This window comes from Ylistrum balloti, unplaced genomic scaffold, assembly GCF_031769215.1.
Source record: "Ylistrum balloti isolate Yb309-2 unplaced genomic scaffold, AGI_CSIRO_Ybal_v1 Utg371194, whole genome shotgun sequence".
Taxonomy (NCBI): Eukaryota; Metazoa; Mollusca; class Bivalvia; order Pectinida; family Pectinidae; genus Ylistrum; species Ylistrum balloti.
The window spans coordinates 746,372-766,093 of NW_026782650.1; the positions used below are offsets into that span (position 1 = coordinate 746,372).

A 19,722-nucleotide genomic window follows, 5' to 3' on the forward strand; every position below is an offset into this window, starting at 1 on the left:
CACCAATGAAGCGTACGTTAACTATCTAACACAGATGTATAAAACATTAAGCTGAATAGTAAACGTATGGGCAGTTTTCCAGTAAATCACGAAGTATTTTGAAAGAGCGAAATTTTGACACAAAGAGTTCAATAAACACTGCTCCAGTGAAGCATGCGTGACTAAATTGGTCTGGTTTGATATATATCTCTCTTGCACGTTTAGCGGTGAGCTGTTAAACTTGTTTGTGACATTTTCTACATAAAATATCAGCAGTTTCGTGTGGTTAATGTGTATGGATATATTCATTCATTCCACACCGGCATACACGTTAGAAATATATTTAAGTTGATTTAATCATAAACATATAATTATCTCCCTATTAACAAAGATTTTAAAATGAAGTATCTGCACCGCTATAACAAACAATACTGGTTATTCCTAGACTAACCTTTTTATCACCAAAATGTTTGTTTCCTACAACAAGCACTTTATACAAGACAAGGTTAGAGATCACACTGATTCTTTCGTTTATAATGTCTTATAATGTCTGCTATCTCGATATTATCACTCCTACGTCACCATTCATATTTACACAACGCTTTGTATCACAATCGTTATTTATCTATCTAATTAGTGATATTGTATTTTAGATGTACTTAGAATGTATAGACTAGAAAGACTGAAAAAATATGAAGATATACACAGACTTGTTACCCTTTTCTGTAAAAAGAAGAGTGTGATAATGTTACGCGTGATGTTCATGATAATACCGCTTCAAAACGTGGGTGTTATACATGTACCACACAATAATAGAAACGATAATGTAAATTCGACTGGTGCTAATTTACATATGTCAACACAACAGGAAGCGTCTCATTTTTCTGTTAGCGACAGAAAAAATGAAAATAATGCATGTAACACGAAAACTGCCAAGTCAAGTCCTTAAAAAGAACTGTCATAAAACCGCATCAAGGACGAATGTAACTTACGGAAGTGAAAATGATGTAGCTGTGGTTGTATTGAATTTCAACTGAATCTGAGAAACCAAAATCCCCACGACGCTTTCAAACCTTGTTAAGCAGGCGCATTTGAAAATGTTCGAATGCGTAGTGTTACAGCGAGGATATTGTAAGATACTTAATAATAATAATAATAATAATAATAATGATAAAATACCAACATGATTAAATAATTATAATCCAAACTCAGTTTTAATGAAAGTAGAATAAGAAATGAATGAAAGAAAAAATACACGGAAACTCTTAAAAAAGCACAAGGAGGATAAGACAAAGGTGTCCCGGAAGAGTAAACGTCTTCTGCTTCGACGACACCCGCCATGTAAACCTCAAATAAGGACAACAGTATATGAAGCTATATTTGGGATGTATCTTTTTTGTGGGTTATTAATTGGTCAGTCTAAAGAACGTCGTGGTTTTGCATTATCTTACACGAATGGAAATGGTTTGATACGTGTGAAAAAAACGATACAATTCCAAAAGAAAGTTTCTATCAATATTAAAACAAATGATGTAGTGTTTTGTTTATATTTGTGATAATTTTTCTATATACACTATATCTTTAATGGTTTAATACAGTGACATCGTTACAAGTCTATGTATACGAAGCACATACTTATACTTAAAAAGTACTTTTAAAAAGCCTTAAATATTTAATAATCAGTACTGAGAGCTCTTAACTACTAAATCCTTCTTTTTGAACACACAGATATAAATACACGCAGAGACATAGTGGTAGCTGACGCCGTTGCACATATACATATATATATTTGAAGTGTACGAAGCGACACTACGGACAAGCGAATTGTCAAGTTTTCACGGCAACCTGCCCCTTTATCAAGACACACATACTACTTAAATTACATCATATACATAGAACATAAAAAAAATTGCAAAGTTATAAATCTAAATCGAGAGAGGTGATGTAAATTTAGGTGTCTTGATAATCCCTTCGGCATATGGACGCCGAAGACCCTTTATAAGGGACCAAAAAAAATCCAACCCATTTGTTGTATGGAAGACGGTGATTAAAATATCAAAAATGTTTTATATCAGTCTCGGTATGTTCTGCATATGTGATGTAATTGCTGTAATATTTGTACCTGATAAAGGGACAGGATGCCTCGAAGACTTGACAATTCGCGTGTCCGTACTGTCGCTATTGCTTTATTGATCATATATCTATTCCAGTAATATGCATCCAACGAACATTTGTTTGTTATGATCCAGTACCAATATTGGGTCATACCATCGATATTCCTTACTAGATTCTGTGATCTTGATTTTTCTGCAGCATTTAATAAATAAAACTTCAACCTCATTAGCTTTCCCCCAAATCCGTTTGGTGCTAGCGATATCCGAATTTGCTAACTCCACGTAAAAAGACATCGATTTACAATCCTTCCTTATAAAAGGTAAACTTAAATGATATTGTAACGAAGAACGTAATATTGTTATAAGTCCAGCTGTGTTACTTGTGCGGGACATTTAATTAGCTAAATGGAATTTACGGAAAGTAATTGTATTTTGATAGGTTGTATTATGTACAACAACCCTGGTGATTTAACTCTGATCCGACAGTCATTCTAATTAATAACTTAATAAGCTAGGTTTGAAATGCCTGTACAGTTTTAACGCTATTAATGCCCTCAACTTACGTCATTAACAACTACTTGTAAATCCTTTAAGCTGCTACAGATGTAACCTTTTATAGCAGATTATTGAATTATCGTGATTGTCTCGTCCATAAGCTGGTTATTGACGTAATCTTCTCGACTCTCATAGTCTGATTATTGTAAGTGTAAATTGCGAGGGTTGACGGTCACTTACATCATGAGGTACATGTTCTGACATAACGGAAGACCCCTGAAGAAGTAAGTGCTCAATCGGGAATTAGAAATTTTCTTTCAAATAAAAGCTGATATTGAATTGACTGTTGAAATCGTTATTATCATTTCTATATTTAGTCCGTTAGTGGTATTGTTGTTCCATAAAGCGCAGTAAATTTAAAGAACGAATACAAGAAAGACTACAGAGAATAGAATTTATGATCATGTGTCACCTATATAATAATTAGTTACATTACCGAAACAGATATTGAATTACCTGAAACACTTAAAGGATATCGTTTCAGATCATAACATGAACAATTTATCATCATCTGAATTACAACCCTTTATATAAAGATAACAATTTCATTTCATAGGATATATTAGGAACCGAGTTTTAACTTGTGTTAGTCTTAAGCGAGTAAGCATTAAATCTTAGAGACAATTTTTAAAAATCTCATACGAAATGAAAATAAAAGGAGGAGTGCCAATTTGGGCCTTCTGGCGGCCATGACCGATATTTTTTTATTTCTTGTGTTGGGGTTAGGCGGTCATGATATGACATAAAATTAAGGTCAGATCTGAGCCATTCATTAGTTATGGGGGGTAAAGTGGGCGGTAAAATTCATAAACAGCTCCATTATGACAAACCTACATTATATTTTTGGATTTTTTCTTCTTAATTTTCATGTAATAATCCATATCAAAACATTCATTAGTAAAATTGATTGAAAAAAATATTCCATTGTTGAAAAGTAGGTCATGGTAATTAAGCTCATTAATTGCGAATTATATTAAAGATGAACTTAATTTTCTGCCTTAATGCACATAAAAACAATACCTTTATCATGTGTCATGATTTAGTAAGATTTATTTTTGAATACTTTATAGAAAATGGAGAATTAATTAATGGGAGGGGGCGGGTTCACACTTTTGACAACTTTTGGTTGATATCAGAGTTGTCTTATGTAATTATATTAGATAATAAATATCTAATAAATAAATGTTAAATTGTACTGCATTAAGAACTGTTTAAAATAAATTGCTTGATAAATGTAGAGATATTTAAACCAGTTTGGTACGGCTGGTTGAGCTTTAAGCTAAAATGGCGGGATATAATGCCATCCCCTGACATATACCTTGTTAAGGATCTTTGTGTCTACCGGTGAGTATACATGTGCACCTTGTCTCAGACAGTTCATATACCCTTATATATACAATTAATACGTGGAAACTACACTTCACAACCTCAGCGATTTTAGTATACTTTCTTGGTTTGACTGTCAGTGATATTGTACATATAATTTAGACATATAATTTTAATTCAACTGTTGTTCATAATTTTGTTCATCCAAATTAAGGTTTTAATAAGGAGTGTTTTCTAAGTTTATGCCCTGTTTTCTTTTCTTTTATCAATATGCCAGTGCACAGGCAGTGCGCTTGTTGTAAAGCACAATATAAAGTAAGGCTCTGTTGTCTGAATAAAACAGACATTCTGTCTTACTTGAAAGCAAATATTAATGATGCCTTAAGGTTTGGTGACCCCGTATGTAAAAAATGCAGGGGAAGATACTACAATCACCATTCATCTACTGAACATCCTAGTAGCGATGTAGAGCACCAGCTTGAGTCACCTGAAAACAAAAAAAATCAAACTTGACATTCCACGGGCTACATTAGGTGAATCTAGATGTTTCATTTGTAAAATGTTCAGAGAGGAATGTAAAAGTAAAATGGTAATGCTCTCAACAGAAATGCGAGTAAAGATTTTTATTAAGACAGGTATCCTTGTCCCAAACACCTGCAGATGTTGTTCTTCCCACATAGTGAATGGTGATTTCCCATCTGATAGTCTATCTTCACTCGCATATTCCAGCAAAGACACTGAACTGGATTCTTCTGAAATATCAGAGATCCTTTTGACACTTAGGGCAGCTGCTTCAAAGAAAAGTTGTTTAGACTTTGATTCCTCAGATGGATTAACTGATCAAGATTACTACCGTCTCACAGGTCTGTATAAAAATCAATTTTCTGACCTTTTACGATCAGTTAATCCCTCTCTTTACTCTACACTGAACAGAAGCGCAAGGACTGCATTAGCCATCCTGCTTGTAAAGTTGAGGACTGGCATGTCTTTATCAATATTAGCTTCTCTGTTCAACATGACAAAGAGAATATGTGGAAAATGTATTCATTCAGCTCGCCAAGCATTGATGACCCACTTCGTTCCTTCACACCTTGGCCTGCAACACATCACTAGAGAACAAGTAATTCAAAACCATACAACGGTATTTGCAAGGAAGATGTTTGCCTCTGGTGAAGATGTCGCTATGGCTGTTGCTGATGGCACATATATTTATGTTGAAAAGTCCAGCAACTATACTTTCCAACGACGCTCTTTTTCGATGCACAAAGGACGCCCTCTCCTGAAACCAATGCTTCTTGTGGCCTCAGATGGCTATATACTGTCTGTCCTAGGCCCATATTTAGCAGACGGTCGAAATAATGACGCCAACATTACAAAACACATGTTGAAAACTAACACTGAGAACATCAAGGATTGGTTTCAAGATGATGATGTTCTTGTCGTTGACAGAGGCTTCAGAGATGTGACAGAACTGTTGAATGATGCTGGCATCAAAACAGAAATGCCATTTTTCTTGCCAAAGGGGCAGAAACAACACACACATACTGAGGCAAACGAATCTCGTCTTGTAACAAAGGTAAGGTGGGTTGTGGAGTCGGCAAATGGGCGGATTAAGCAGTGGAAGACCTTGGGACATGTTTTGCCCAACACTCTCATTCCAGTTGTAGGTGATTTTGTGAGAATTGTGTGTGCAATTTGTAATGCTTTTCGCCCCCCATTTGCCTCTGATTCTCCCAATGACCTCATCATTGCTGAGCGAATGTTGGCTCTGTCAAAATGTCCCAATAAATTGCAAATTCAAGTTGAAAAAGAAGGTTTGGCTAGGAAAAGAGCCATATGGGTCAAGCTTGATGAGGCCAGTTTGCCTGACTTTCCTCAGCTGACAGAACCGGAGTTGAGAGATCTTACCATGGGAGTATATCAGTTGAAGCAGGCAAAGTCATATACCATGGAGCACTTGTCTGAAGATGACCGGTATGAATTAATGGCATGCAGGGAAAAGCCTGGCTTAATTAAAGTTCAGATTCGTTCCAGACATGTTGCTTCGAAACTGTACAACCTGTGGATTGAGTATTCCCCTGGTTTGACTCCTATATCTGGTTGGTATTGCCAGTGTAAGGTTGGTGCCAGGGTAGTGGGCTGCTGTGCCCATATTGCATCTGTTCTCTGGTACTTTTCTTATGAGCGACACCAGCCTAGGATAGCACACCCAACTGCCTCATCAAGCTACCTCAGCTGTGCTGATGACGCAATGATGATTGAGGACTGGTCTGAGTCTGACAGTGACGATGAGTAACTAACTATGTCTACGACCATTGTATGTATAGTGGAGTGAAATGCAACACTAGAGGTTAAGATTGATATCTTTCATTAGCCATTTCTGTGTTAATACTTCGGTAAAACCACTAGATACAGACATATGGTCAAAGTTGTCGAACTAAAATTCAAAGCACCGCCTCTTCTTTGTTTTCTTTAAAGTATGCAAAAATATTTCTTATTAAAACATGGTACATGATAAAGGTATTGTTTTTATGTACATTAAGGCAGAAAATTAAGTTCATCTTTAATATAATTCGCAATTAATGAGCTTAATTACCATGACCTACTTTTCAACAATGGAATATTTTTTTCAATCAATTTTACTAATGAATATTTTGATATGGATTATTACATGAAAATTAAGAAGAAAAAATCCAAAAATATAATGTAGGTTTGTCATAATGGAGCTGTTTATGAATTTTACCCCCCACTTTACCCCCATAACTAATGAATGGCTCAGATCTGACCTTAATTTTATGTCATATCATGACCGCCTAACCCCAAGGAATTCCTACACAAGAAATAAAAAATATCGGTCATGGCCGCCAGAAGGCCCAAATTGGCACTCCTCCTTTGAGTATATATTAGTATTTAAGAAAACTAGCACTTTGACAGGTTATTAAGTAAGTTGATAGTTGACAAAAACAAATGAAGAGTAATTTTTTGCGCCTTTTGAAAAGAAAACTAGCACTTTGACAGGTTATTAAGTAAGTTGATAGTTGACAAAAACAAATGAAGAGTAATTTTTTGCGCCTTTTGAAATTCACGACGTCATGTCATGGTCTGTATTGGCATGATTTTCGACTGATGCAACCACTGAAAAACGCCCAAGGGACAACTTACACTAGTGACATACCTAGTATACGCCAACATATTACATACTCAACAGGAGGATGATGTCATATATGCGTCTCTTACTGAGTATATTAAAGATATAAATATGTAATATTAAAATGTGATCTGAGGAAGAAAGCACATTAAGCCCAATTCTTAGGATTTCGTAGTTTTTTCATAGTATTTATAGTGATATATGAAAACAATAAAATATTAACGACATGTCAACAAAACCATTAAACAAACTCAAATTTTGATAAAAGGAAGGTAACATGTAGACAAAGCAACGATGTATAGTATAGTATAGTATAATATAGTATAGTATAGTAGTAAGAAAAACAAAATTAGATGAATACTTTATAATATTTTTCTTTATTTCATAAATATTTCCCACATTTTCTTACCAAGTTTAGTTATTTGCCTTTATTTTTCCAGACTTTCTATGTTGTCGCTCATTGTTATTTCCCGGGATTTTGATCTCATTAAGTTTTTGTGTTTTTGACATTGAGAAATATGAAACATAATAAAAGCCAGGGTTTGATGGTTTCACAACTGAATTTTTTAAATGTTTTTGGATCTTGGGGATATTGTAGTTAGATCTATCAATTTTGGTTATGAAATAGGCCAACTGTCTATTGTTCAAAGACAGGGTGTCATTACTTGCATACCAAAAGATAATAAATATAGACATTTCATAAAAAACTGGCGCCCTATTTCTCTATCAAATATAGTTTACAAAATTACTTCAGGAGCAATAGCACGTACGGTAAAAACAGTATTGCAAAAACTCATCAACACAGATCAGACGGGATGTTTGGCAGATATATAGGGGAAACACTGAGCTAATATATGACATAATGCATTATACTGAAGAAAATGACATACCTTGGATGTTACTTATGATAGATTTTGAAAAGCCATTCGACTCTGCCTCGTGGAAATTTATCGATGAAGTGTTTCAGTTCTTTAAATTTGGGAATAGCATTAGAAATTGGATTAAGGTTTTTCATTGTAACATTACTTCTGCTATAAACCAAGGAGGGAATCTTTCTCAATTTTTTAAGTGTGAAAAAAGGCTGTCGTCAAGGCGATCCGATCGCACCATATATTTTTATTCTTTGTGCGGAAATATCAGCAATTCCATTCAGAAATAACAAACAAATTTAAAGGGAAGAATTGAATGCTTTTGATAGAATATATGGTCTAAAAATAAATCTGAATAAAACACAAGTAGTATGGATAGGGAGTAAGAAATACAGTAATGACATTTTATTGCCAGAAGTAAATCTATCTTCAATTGGGTGCAGAAAAGTTTAAGCTCCTTGGAGTAGAATTTCATTTTGATTTACATAGAATATCTAAACTTAACTTTGATAAAAACTTGTGAAGCTGAAATCTATCATCAGTCCGTGGAAACGAAGATCTATTACACCTATTGGTAAAATACATATCATAAAAGCATGGATGGTATCCCAATTCAAACACTTGTTTATTTCGTTACCTAATCCAAGTGAGAGATTTCTTCTTAAACTTAATAGTATCTTGTATGAATTCCTTTGGAATGGAAAGATAGATAAAATTAAGCGAGATATTGTTAAAAATCAGAGAGAGAGAGAGAGAGGCCTTAATATGGTACACTTTGTAATCTATAGAATCTTTAAAATTAAGTTGGATACGGAGGCTTCTTCAAAAACAAGGCAACTGGCTGGAAATATTAAAAACGTATATCAATACTGCCCTTCTTTTTGTGGTAGTGAATATGTATCTCTATGTCAAAATAGAAGTACAGACTTGATTGGAAAGATCTTTTAAGGGAAAAGGAACCATCATTTCTAAAACAGCCTTTATGGTATAATGAGAGTTTAACTATAAACCAGAAATGTGCTTTTTTATCCTGAATGGTATAGATGTGGAATTACTATTCTTAATGACATCATAAAATATTTCAACACCAATAATACTTTCTATACACATGATGAATTTAATAACAAATGCAAAATAAATACCAATTTTGTGCAACATTATGGTATCCTATCCGTAATTAGAAGATATGTTATTCAGAACAATACTTGGCATAATATCATGGTAGATTAAGTGTATTCAATTATGCCTCTTAATTTAGAAATCTTTTACAAAAACACTAAAGGAGGTAGGGACTTTTATGCATTACTTTCTAACACTAAGGTTATTCCAACAGGTAGGAGGAAATGGGGGGAAACGTTTGATATCAGTGACGAAAAATAACTCTTTATGTAATCTAGATAGGGAAACAATAGTTCATACACTGTGGGACTGTCCAAAATTCCCTCTACAGCTTTGAAACATTATTAGTTACTTTAATTATCCCTTTTTCTTTTAACAAGACATATTTCCTCATTGGCATAGTACCACAGCCAGGAGCAAGTAACAGACTAGATGACGAAATTTTAATCATGATCAAACACTATATTTACAAGACAAGATGCCTTCAAAATACTCAATCAGTAAATGCCTTAATTAATACCATAAAAGATCATCGTTTTGTTAAAAAATATATTGCATGTTGCACGGGGGATAATTTTGTAAGAAAGCCAGAAAGGGGATGGAAAAATAGAACACCCTCCTAGAATTATAAGATTAAAATTATGAAAATTAGTAAATATCTTTAATTTTGTAAACATAATACAACCCCTCTGTTTGTTTCTTAGTTTTTATTTCAAATTACTATATATATATATATATATATATATATATATATATATATATATATATATATATATATATATATGTGTGTGTACATTTAGCTAACAAAGGGCTATTACTTTTTTTCTTATTACTCTACACTTATCTAACAGTTATGTCCCTTTGCCATACTTAATCTGAATAACATACAGTTGAACTTCCTGTTTGAACATACACTATAACTTACCTTTATTATAACATGGATTTATTTTTTGTCTGAATGGGTGCAAACCGAACTCATATTTTTTCCCAATTTTAACCCAAAATGTAAATTTTGTCAGACCTATTCATTCCCTGTTTAAGGCCGAAAGCACGATAGTTCTTAAATCATTTATAAACTGATTTTATACCCAAATATATGCCTAGTGATGAGCTACAGTCCAAAGACAAGATTTTTTTTGGCTGTTTTTTTTTCTTTTCCATTTTTTCATAATTTTTGTCTTTCTTTTTTCTTTCTTTGCCTTTCTCCTCCATTTTTCTTCTGTTCCTGTTTTTCTTAATAAGGTAATTTGTGTGTATTTTTTCCATCAGTTAGCATACATGTGAGCTGTGTGATGTCTGAGTGAATATGATATATTATGAATGTAATCAATACCATATATTGCTGAAAATTTTGAATAAAAAAGAAAATTACAATATATATTGTATTTCTAAATAGATAAAGAGTTTTCATAGACATTGGAGTATACCGATAAAGATTAATATCGTACACGATGGTTTGTATTTAACCCAATACATTACGCAGAATAAAGAACCTTGTCATACATAATACATACATAACATTTACAATAGGCAAACAATTGTATAACGGCTATGTTCTTTGTTCTACAGACACACAATGATATGACTAATATGTACTCTACATTACTGGCAATCGTTAGTATTTTAAATGTATTACAAACAATTGTACAATATATACATATCATGTATAACATACAAACAAAAGTATGATGCAGATATACAAAGTATAACAGACAAAGATTCTTGCTTTAAAGAATAACTTGTCACATGTGTAATGTGCAATTAGTAAAATGATAAAATGCTGATTTTTGTCTTATTTCATGCTTTTTTTTTTGTTTTTTTAAATTTTAGGTACTTTTAAGAAAAAAGGATAGAAAAAAATATCTAGATGTTGTGAAGGTAATACTGTTTTCCAGATTGAAATTTCTTTTTGCAGTCTTTTAAAACTGTTTGTGCTTGGTTACTACTATCGCTTAATAGTAAAAACAGTTTTTAGAATATTATGAAGTAAATACAACATTCACAAGACTTAGTGTTTTATTTAGGGGTTGTTTATGGCTAGCACAGATCAGCCAGTAACCCCAATGCAAATTCATTTCCACGCAGGCCCGGAAAATAAAAACATATATGTAACTATATATATCATTAGAACAGCGGTTAGTTCAAACAGTCAAATCATAATAGTAGCACTAGATGGCAACACTTCGGAATTATTGACGAAGCCAACAGCCGACAAAATAATTTCAAGAGCAAATGATTACATTCTTGTTTTTATTGATCCATTACAGATATGTAGATTGCATGTTACATGTCAGCACGACGTGTTCATGTTAAAGAGAAACCAATGGATATGCAGTGTAAGCAAACTCCTCATTCATATACTGAAAAAGTAATGACAAGACTGTATTGCGTAAGCCTACTCGCCATATTTTTATCAATAAATTCAAATATTGGTTTTTGGGAGATCATCTATAGACTACAAAACAAGAGTAGATATTGAATACTATTAAAACTTTGATATTTTCCCTAGCTCCTTTTATCTATTGTTCTAAGCTTGAACAATTGTTTCAGTATCCCGCTTAAACAAAAGGAATGTAATGTATGATTACTCTTGGGTTTAATTGAATCTGGTACCAGAAGCAATGCACACCCTTAATTCAATAATTCAATGTATATACATCACTTGTTGGAACCGTAATAATGTTACAATGATTCAATGACTTATTCAATAGACAATTAAGTTGGAATTTTGCCTGTAGTTACATCAGTTGCACCTTGGCGTCATGACATTATTGGCAGATCAAGGTAAAATCAGTTGTAGTAGCAGACTGTCTGTCTTTATAAAACAAATAAGGTCTGGACAACTACGGGCTGACGGTCCAAATCCGACAGAAACTTTATTCTGATTCTTCCACGAAGTACATAAACCTGTAGGCTGAATTTAATATCCATTATTTAATTACCGATAATCGATCTTTTCTTTAAGAATAGCAGAATTGCACACACTCATTTATAATGTCAGATGGAAATAAACTGGAAAATGATATGGTATATGCGTTTTTACATAATGTAAATACATGTTTATAATGTATATGTGATTATATCACCTTATGGACCTGAGGTAACACAGCCTGGACAAGATCATATGCTAATTCACCTTCGAACGTTGTGTTTAGTGTCAAACGATGAAGGATAAAACGAAGTTTATTAGAGGAAAATGATATAACTAATGCCTTCTGTTTGAGGATTTTTTTATCTGTAGTCTTAAGCCAAACTGGTCTTGAATAAGGCATTACTGATTCCATTGACTCGTACGAGACACTATTGACTTAGTCGATATCGAGTCGGTCAGCGGCAATTATGATTACTTTGATTGTTGTTTCAGTAGTTTTAAAAAGAAAGAGCATGTCGACAGACTAATACATGTATGTTTGTAAATTATCATTAACTGCATTGATTCTTAAGAAGATGAAACATTTAAAATGGTAGCGAGAAAAGGATCATTGTTATGTTCTTTCATATACAAGATATCATGGCGATAAACATAAAATTACCTTTATCTCATTTTTGCTTTAAAGTTTCACCGTAGCAGCCCTTTTATTGCTCACATCAAATTTAGTGGCACTGGTAGATAATTGTCGATTGACCATAAAAAGATAAAAGATTTACGCCTCAGTGTTCACCGTCATAGCATTCTTTATGGTTAAACATTTCCCATTCTCAAGTCTTTGTTCAGTAGAACACTCTCACCACCCATTGATTTTGAACTGGTGTTGTCAATTCTTTTTTCAATAGTTTACTTAAATATTATATTGACAAAGAGATTACCTGAGCAAGGAAAGCATCAACACATACTGAAAATGTTGTAATTATGACCACGATGTTTATACTTTTTTGTCTATAGTTTAGTCCCTGGACACGAAAGAGTAAACTCACACACACCTACACACCCACACACACACACACACACACACGCACACGCACGCCCGCCCGCCCGCCCGCCCGCACGCACGCACGCACGCATATATATCTATAACTAAGGAAACATGTTCATGAGTGTAAAAGGACATATGCCACAAGTCGGAGAGGAAATGCGTATGTAACCGTGTTATTTGGCTCGAAATTAGCATCCTTTTACTGCCGCATTAATTGTTAGGCTATAAATAATTTGTCTTAAATAAACTGTTGAAATGTTATTTAACTATTTTCCAGGAAAATTATGGCGTACCCTGCATCACCATCAAACGTAAGTTACTAGTTATACGTTTATCTCACTAGTGTAAATGACTAATACGCTTCTTGTCTTTGTGTGTCCTTTTTCTAAATAGGTAATGTGTACATAAATCAAGTGCTTTCCTTTCAGCCATGACATGTTTTTGAAAAGTTGAAACCCGTTATTGGGGACATGCTTTGTCCTGTTCAAAATTCGTTTGATATCAAAAAGTGATCATAAAAATATATTCATACTTATTAATGAAATCTTTATAATCTTAAGTGCATGTTTCAGCAAATTTTATGTCATAAGATATTTATACACAGGATTTACTGAAATAGCACTGATAATAGCAAGGCTCCATCCACGTATTGAAAACTTTTCGATGTTCAAAAATAAACAGGAAAGAATAATTCATTTTGTGATTTTCGAAATAATAATTTGCGAGTGTTAAATAGAGGTGGTTGTTGTATGTGGTATTTCTTTTATTCCTTTTAATCATTTTTTCAAAAAACGATCTTTTGCCAGTGTTTTTGTAATTTTATATGAATGATTATAGTGAAAACAATACCATGTACAACAACCAAAGTTTGTGCGACTTGGCTATTCCGAGGATGAAGTGATTTAGTCTGGTGCCCATGTGTGTTTTGTTTACGACCTCAGTTCTGGGACAATAATATGACCTGAAATCAACACTCCCGCTAATTGGTATACAAACCTGACAATTTCAGAAATAAATGATAATTAAAAAATCATTACGCACCGTAACAAACAATATATAGATGTGATATCATCAAACCAATAAATTGATAGAACTCAATGTAAAAATCCAGTTGTTTAAAAAAATCGCGAACTACATATTGCGCATATTAAAACGTATCAGAACTGAATGACAAAATGTGTAAGACAAAATAATTGGCTAGTGTAATTCGTCTGTAATATATACACGGAAAGTGGAGGTAACATTGATATAGAAACCCTGTAGAAATGTATACGTATATGAACACTGATACAGTCAATTCAGGATCTACGCACCAAGAAATATCATTGTTTGTCAATAGTTGGACCTGAATTCTATTTATATGAATGAAAAAGATATTTTTTTTGATGAACGTTAAATGTTATGAAATAAAATAGTATATAGATAATTGCAAACTAAGTTTCATATTACAACCTCACACCAGTTAAAAAGTAACTGTTTCGGATTGTCTTATTTTTCGTCTAAGCTCTGTCAGTTTTGTTGTGTATTCATATCATTCGTTTGTCTAACCACAGATGAGTACTGATTCTAAGCATCAATCTGGAGAAGGTGAAAGCCTAGTCACCCAGTGGAAACAACGACGGATGTCCATCATGTCCAAGGAATCACCCGATGATTCCAAGCCGGTTGTTTCCAATCGCAGGCGTTCCACTTTCAAAGGAATTGCAACATCTATTACGTCCTTGTTGCAAATACGAAGATCAACTAAAGCGCGACTGAGTATTCCTGGAACAGAAGAGTTCAAAACACCAAAGCAAAAAATGGAAAACACATATAAAATGCACCCTGATCCCGGACAAACATTTCAACAAAATACAATTGAATCTATAGCTAAGGAAGTGATGCAGGAAACGTTAGATGATGTCAAGTATAATTCAAGCACCTGCAACAGACTGGTGTGCGACATTTCGCAGACGATTAAAAACAGGGTAAGGAAGCTCAACATGGCACGTTACAGGGTCGTCGTTCACGTTTTTATTGGTCAGCACAATGATCAAAGTATGCAGATGGCCAGTCGGTGTGTCTGGGACGCTTCAACAGATAACTTTTGTACTGCAACATACAAGAACGATTCGCTAGTGGCTGTTGCCTCAGTGTATGGTGTGTACTTTGAATGAAATGAATTATGATTGTTACTTGACAGAATATCACCAGTTATAGTTTGCTGAACACTTCGTAAAATACTAATTAAATTATTAGTAGTATAAACAACATGTAATACCAAGGTAGTGAGTTAAAAAAATAATCGAATTTAACACTTTGTCCACAGAAGAAATAGTCCGTAGAGTTTGGTAGCGAATCTTAAGAAATCATAATATGTAATATTTTAAACAGTTCATTGCTTTGTGGACATATATTCCAGGACAATAAGTAACCATGAAACTTAAAAAAACGAACTGCCACTTATTTTCTGTAGCAGATACCAAGGACAGCAGAATATCTACTAAGTACCTACACACTCAGTCGGGAACGATAAAGTACGGTTACAAAGAACTAAATTAGTCTTGTTTACTTGATTCCTCCTTGATTGGTCCTTTAAGGCGTCCATGTATGTATCGTTTCACTTAATGTATACCTTTTTTTTGTCTGAACTCGTTATGTATTGTTATGACACACAGTACAAGGGGAATTAACTGATTAGTATCATCTACCATCAACCTCCACAACATTGAAAAGCAATAATGAATTCACAGTGCAGCACACCACTGACGAGCTTGGTCAAAAGGAAAAAACATATATAAGTTATGTATTTGTTTTGCAAGAAAACTAATTTACATAAATGTAAATTCTGTATTTCAAGAATACATTTCTTCTTCTTCTTGATCAACATATTCTGAGCATTCCCACTTATAAACCCAAAATCATCGCTCCAAAAGCACAAGTTCGTTAACAAATATAGTATAAAAGGAATTCCTCATGATCAATTGGTTGGCCATTCAAATCGCCCTTCATCCATAGTCCCTGGTCCGTCCATCTGACAAAATATGAACAAACAGAAAGAGCGATTCTTGAAAAAAGGACAATAATAATTAAACCAGTTGTTCCAGGAAAGTAAGCGTCTTATCGATGACAACCGCCATGTAAACCTTGGTCAATCCAAGTAAGTAGTGTCACGTTCTCAGATTAGAAAGTATACAACTACGAAATCATTTAATACAAGCGTTTCATTCATTTTTCGATTAATGTGTATGTTCCTCTTCATCTCTACTTGAGCTCGTTTGATTTCGGGGTTGATCAGACAAACGGTATGAGTGACAGTGGACATCTTTGGTTTTGACAATGAAAGTTGATTTTCGCTATTTCCCGAGAAGAACTGAATAGATCGTTCTCAAATACGTATATGCTCCCATCTGATTTTGGAGCTGATCTGAAAAACAAAATGGTTGACAAGCAACCATTTTGAAATTGGCAGCTAGAGATTACTATCTCTATTTAAAAAGAATGTTCAAATTTCGACTGTGCTATAATCGGAAGTTGATCAATAAAATGAACTTGTATTACACACTGGCATGTCTCATAATATATTTGCACTTGTATAAATTTCGCTGTGTTCTCAGCAATATTACATTATCCATTTAGTGTGAATTTATTCTTTGTGTATAGTTTTCTTTTTCTCCTGTTGATCACTAGTTTCCGTTTCTATTCGCCCTTTTCCGTAACAAGGAATTTCCATTTTGTACTGTTGAAAATGTTATGAGAATGTTATACGATAAAATAATTTTCGGCCTACACTCTTTTTCTGCCTCAGAAAATATCACTTTCTCTAGTCAATAAATGATAGTATTCACCAGTGCCAGATCTATAATTGTATATTAAACTGATTTTATTTGATGGCTTTTACCATGTAATTGGATACAAAATAGTTTAAACGTTCAAACAAAGAAAATACCGACATGCTAGCAAAATTGGGACAAAATATGAACAAAGGAAACTTTTACCACACGAAAACTGCAAGGAGGATAAGACCAGGTTTTCTGCAAGAATTACCATTTTCTGCTTCATCAGCGACCCCGGCCATGTAATTCTTGGTCAATCCAAGGAAGGTTTGTCACTTTCCCACATGAAAGCAAGGCATGCAACAACGATAACAACAGGCAAAACTAACTAATAATCTTCCTTATGCTTCATGGTAGACACTGTATAAATATATTCCTAAGAATAATTTCTAAAAACTTTCCTACATGAGAGCAAGGTATACAACAACGATACCAACAGGCACAGCTAACTAATTATCTTCCTTATACTTCATGGCAGACACTGTAGAAATATATTCCTAATATTGTCTTGACAAAGTCTAATCTAGGATGTGCATATCCAAAATTGTTTGTTGAACGACCTCGAGAAAGTCAGAGTATTGATGACTGGGGAACTCAAGCATGCCACCAAACTGGCATGGGAGCAATTCATATCATACTGACAAAGAGCTAACCGTTCAGACTGATTCTTTGAAGTTAAAACCGGAACAGCAGCAGTAAGTACAATGTTTATGTTTTTATCTGTCTGGATCTAGGTTTGAAAGGTTATTGATCTTTTCTTGTTGTTTTATCACCGAATTAGACTCATTTGCTGTTTTAAAAATCCTATTCCTTTGGCGCTCTTCGCTATTAGTGGTGTTTTAGTGCTTTCAATTAGTTCTCCATTAAAGTCGTTGGCTTTGTCTCCACAAATTCGACCATTTTGGTATTTTAAAATTGTTTTAGTCTCTCCACCGCTCTTCTTTTGGATTCGCAAAGGTTCCAGATATTTTGGTGTCTCAACGATAACTCTTGATGAAATGTTTTTCTAAGGCTCATGTTGTCGTATATCTGTTTCTTTGGTGCTACAGTTAAAACTACATTTTCTAACCTACGGGATAAAAATATGTGGTTTGATCGAATATCTGATAAACTGTTTTGACATACAGACGTGACGGGATCGTTTATTGACGTATCACCAACAAATGTATTACAACCAGTAAATTTTCCCAATAGACTTGACGTTTAAATGTTTACAGTAAGCCTACCTCATAACAAAGCGGTAATTCTTCCCAGAAGACAGCATGATGTTACATTGTTCGACTTTACTCGGATATCGACAGATCTATGTAACAAGTTATACGACTATATTGCCAGTTGTCGCACACCGTTAAGTTCCTTCAATTACATACATCCAAGATTGCAATAGCTTTGGCAGATCCTGTTTTATTTTTTTTGGTATTCCCTATGCATAGTTCTAGATGTCCTTGTTTTAATTAAACTAAACAGGGGAGACAATGACAATGGTTTTCAACCTTAGCGAAATGTCTGAACTGATCGAGTCAGCAGTCTCGGTCATGCTTTTTTCAGTATATCGTTATGCTCATTTGTAAATATCATTCATATGCATTGAGTAATTGTGCAAATAAGTGTGATGTCATGCTTTAGACAATGATGTTACCCCATGGATTGAAAATGTCGCCCGTTTGTTTTTTTCCTCCACAATTTTACTGTAAAAAATGTAAATGTTTAAATATAAATGCAAAAAGCATATTTAGATATGAATTTTGTTATTACATATGAATTTATATGAAACTTGTCTCTTCTAATTTTTATTTTTGCTTTCCGATGCAAGAAAAAAATCATTTCGTAATATGTAATCGTAGTAGGCCTTTTAAACTTAACCCTGCAAATCGGTGGCAATGTATCTAAAAAATACAATCGCTGTCTTAGATTTTTTAGAATACCTAGCTATATAATATTATACCGAAAAAGTCGATTAGTATCTTAAGTGGTCTTTCTCATATACAAATAAATATTTCGTCTTAATTTTCTTCTTATCTTATGTTGTTCCTTTGGTCAACATAAACAATGAAAACGTTGATGTTTTGCTTCAGTAGGATTTCCGTTTGAAGTGCTTCACAAAGATTTCGATCTTCTTGATTGTTGTCAACATAAACGGATAAAATATCGATATAAAACGACAAAACACGTATAAAATATCAACACACAAAGGCAAAGAATGCGCCAAAAGACAACGCACATTTAGAAAACAAATACCACATATATCGTCAGAATACAGAGAAAATTACCACCATAAAACGAACAAAAATGCATTTCATCAATTCATATGAAGGGATATAGTAAATTGTCAACCCCAGATTGAAATTGTTATGGAATCAATATAGCAAGTCATCAAAATAAATTAAAATTGAACAGTAAACTATCAACACATTGTAAAATAGATAAATTTCACTATAATAGATAAATCGTTAACGCACGAGGGTAAAATAAAGCATTCAATCGACCTTCCTAAAACTACTTGTAAGCTCAAAAGATGCATGGGGAATTTCTCTAAATCCGGCAATATTTTTGACATAATACAATAACTTGTCAATAGACAGAGACGACAAACAAAACAAAATCTCAACACACAACAGATACAACAAAACCAATTGTCAATTCACCAGTGAAAATATAGCAAATCATCATTACATGAATACCGAATCTCTCAAACTTTGTCAACAGCGCAATAGGACAGAAACAACTGGAACAAATGAAGAAAAGAAGGTTAATGTACTAGTCACTTTTTCTTTCTGTAATGTGTTGCCATTTTGTTTCCTTTTGTAGCAAAACCTTTCAATTCTTGTTAAGTGACGCTGTGATTTGAACTGTGTCTCTCATTTCTCCTACTGTGGTTAATAC

At 33.7% G+C, this 19,722-nt stretch overlaps 1 protein-coding gene across 1 annotated transcript; it reads left to right on the forward strand.

The window, feature by feature from the left end:
- Positions 1-13,308: 13,308 nt before the first annotated feature.
- Positions 13,309-15,180, forward strand: LOC132561340 (dynein light chain Tctex-type 5-A-like). The gene is made up of 2 exons (XM_060226063.1): positions 13,309-13,335; positions 14,578-15,180. Exons 1-2 carry the CDS (start codon positions 13,309-13,311, stop codon positions 15,178-15,180), a joined length of 630 nt encoding a protein of 209 aa, XP_060082046.1.
- Positions 15,181-19,722: the final 4,542 nt, after the last annotated feature.

Excerpts from the sequence above, each read along its gene's own strand:
- LOC132561340 (XM_060226063.1), top strand. The coding sequence starts at position 13,309 with ATGGCGTACCCTGCATCACCATCAAAC. Across the intron at positions 13,336-14,577 it reads ACCCTGCATCACCATCAAAC|ATGAGTACTGATTCTAAGCA; the intron begins GTAAGTTACTAG and ends GTCTAACCACAG.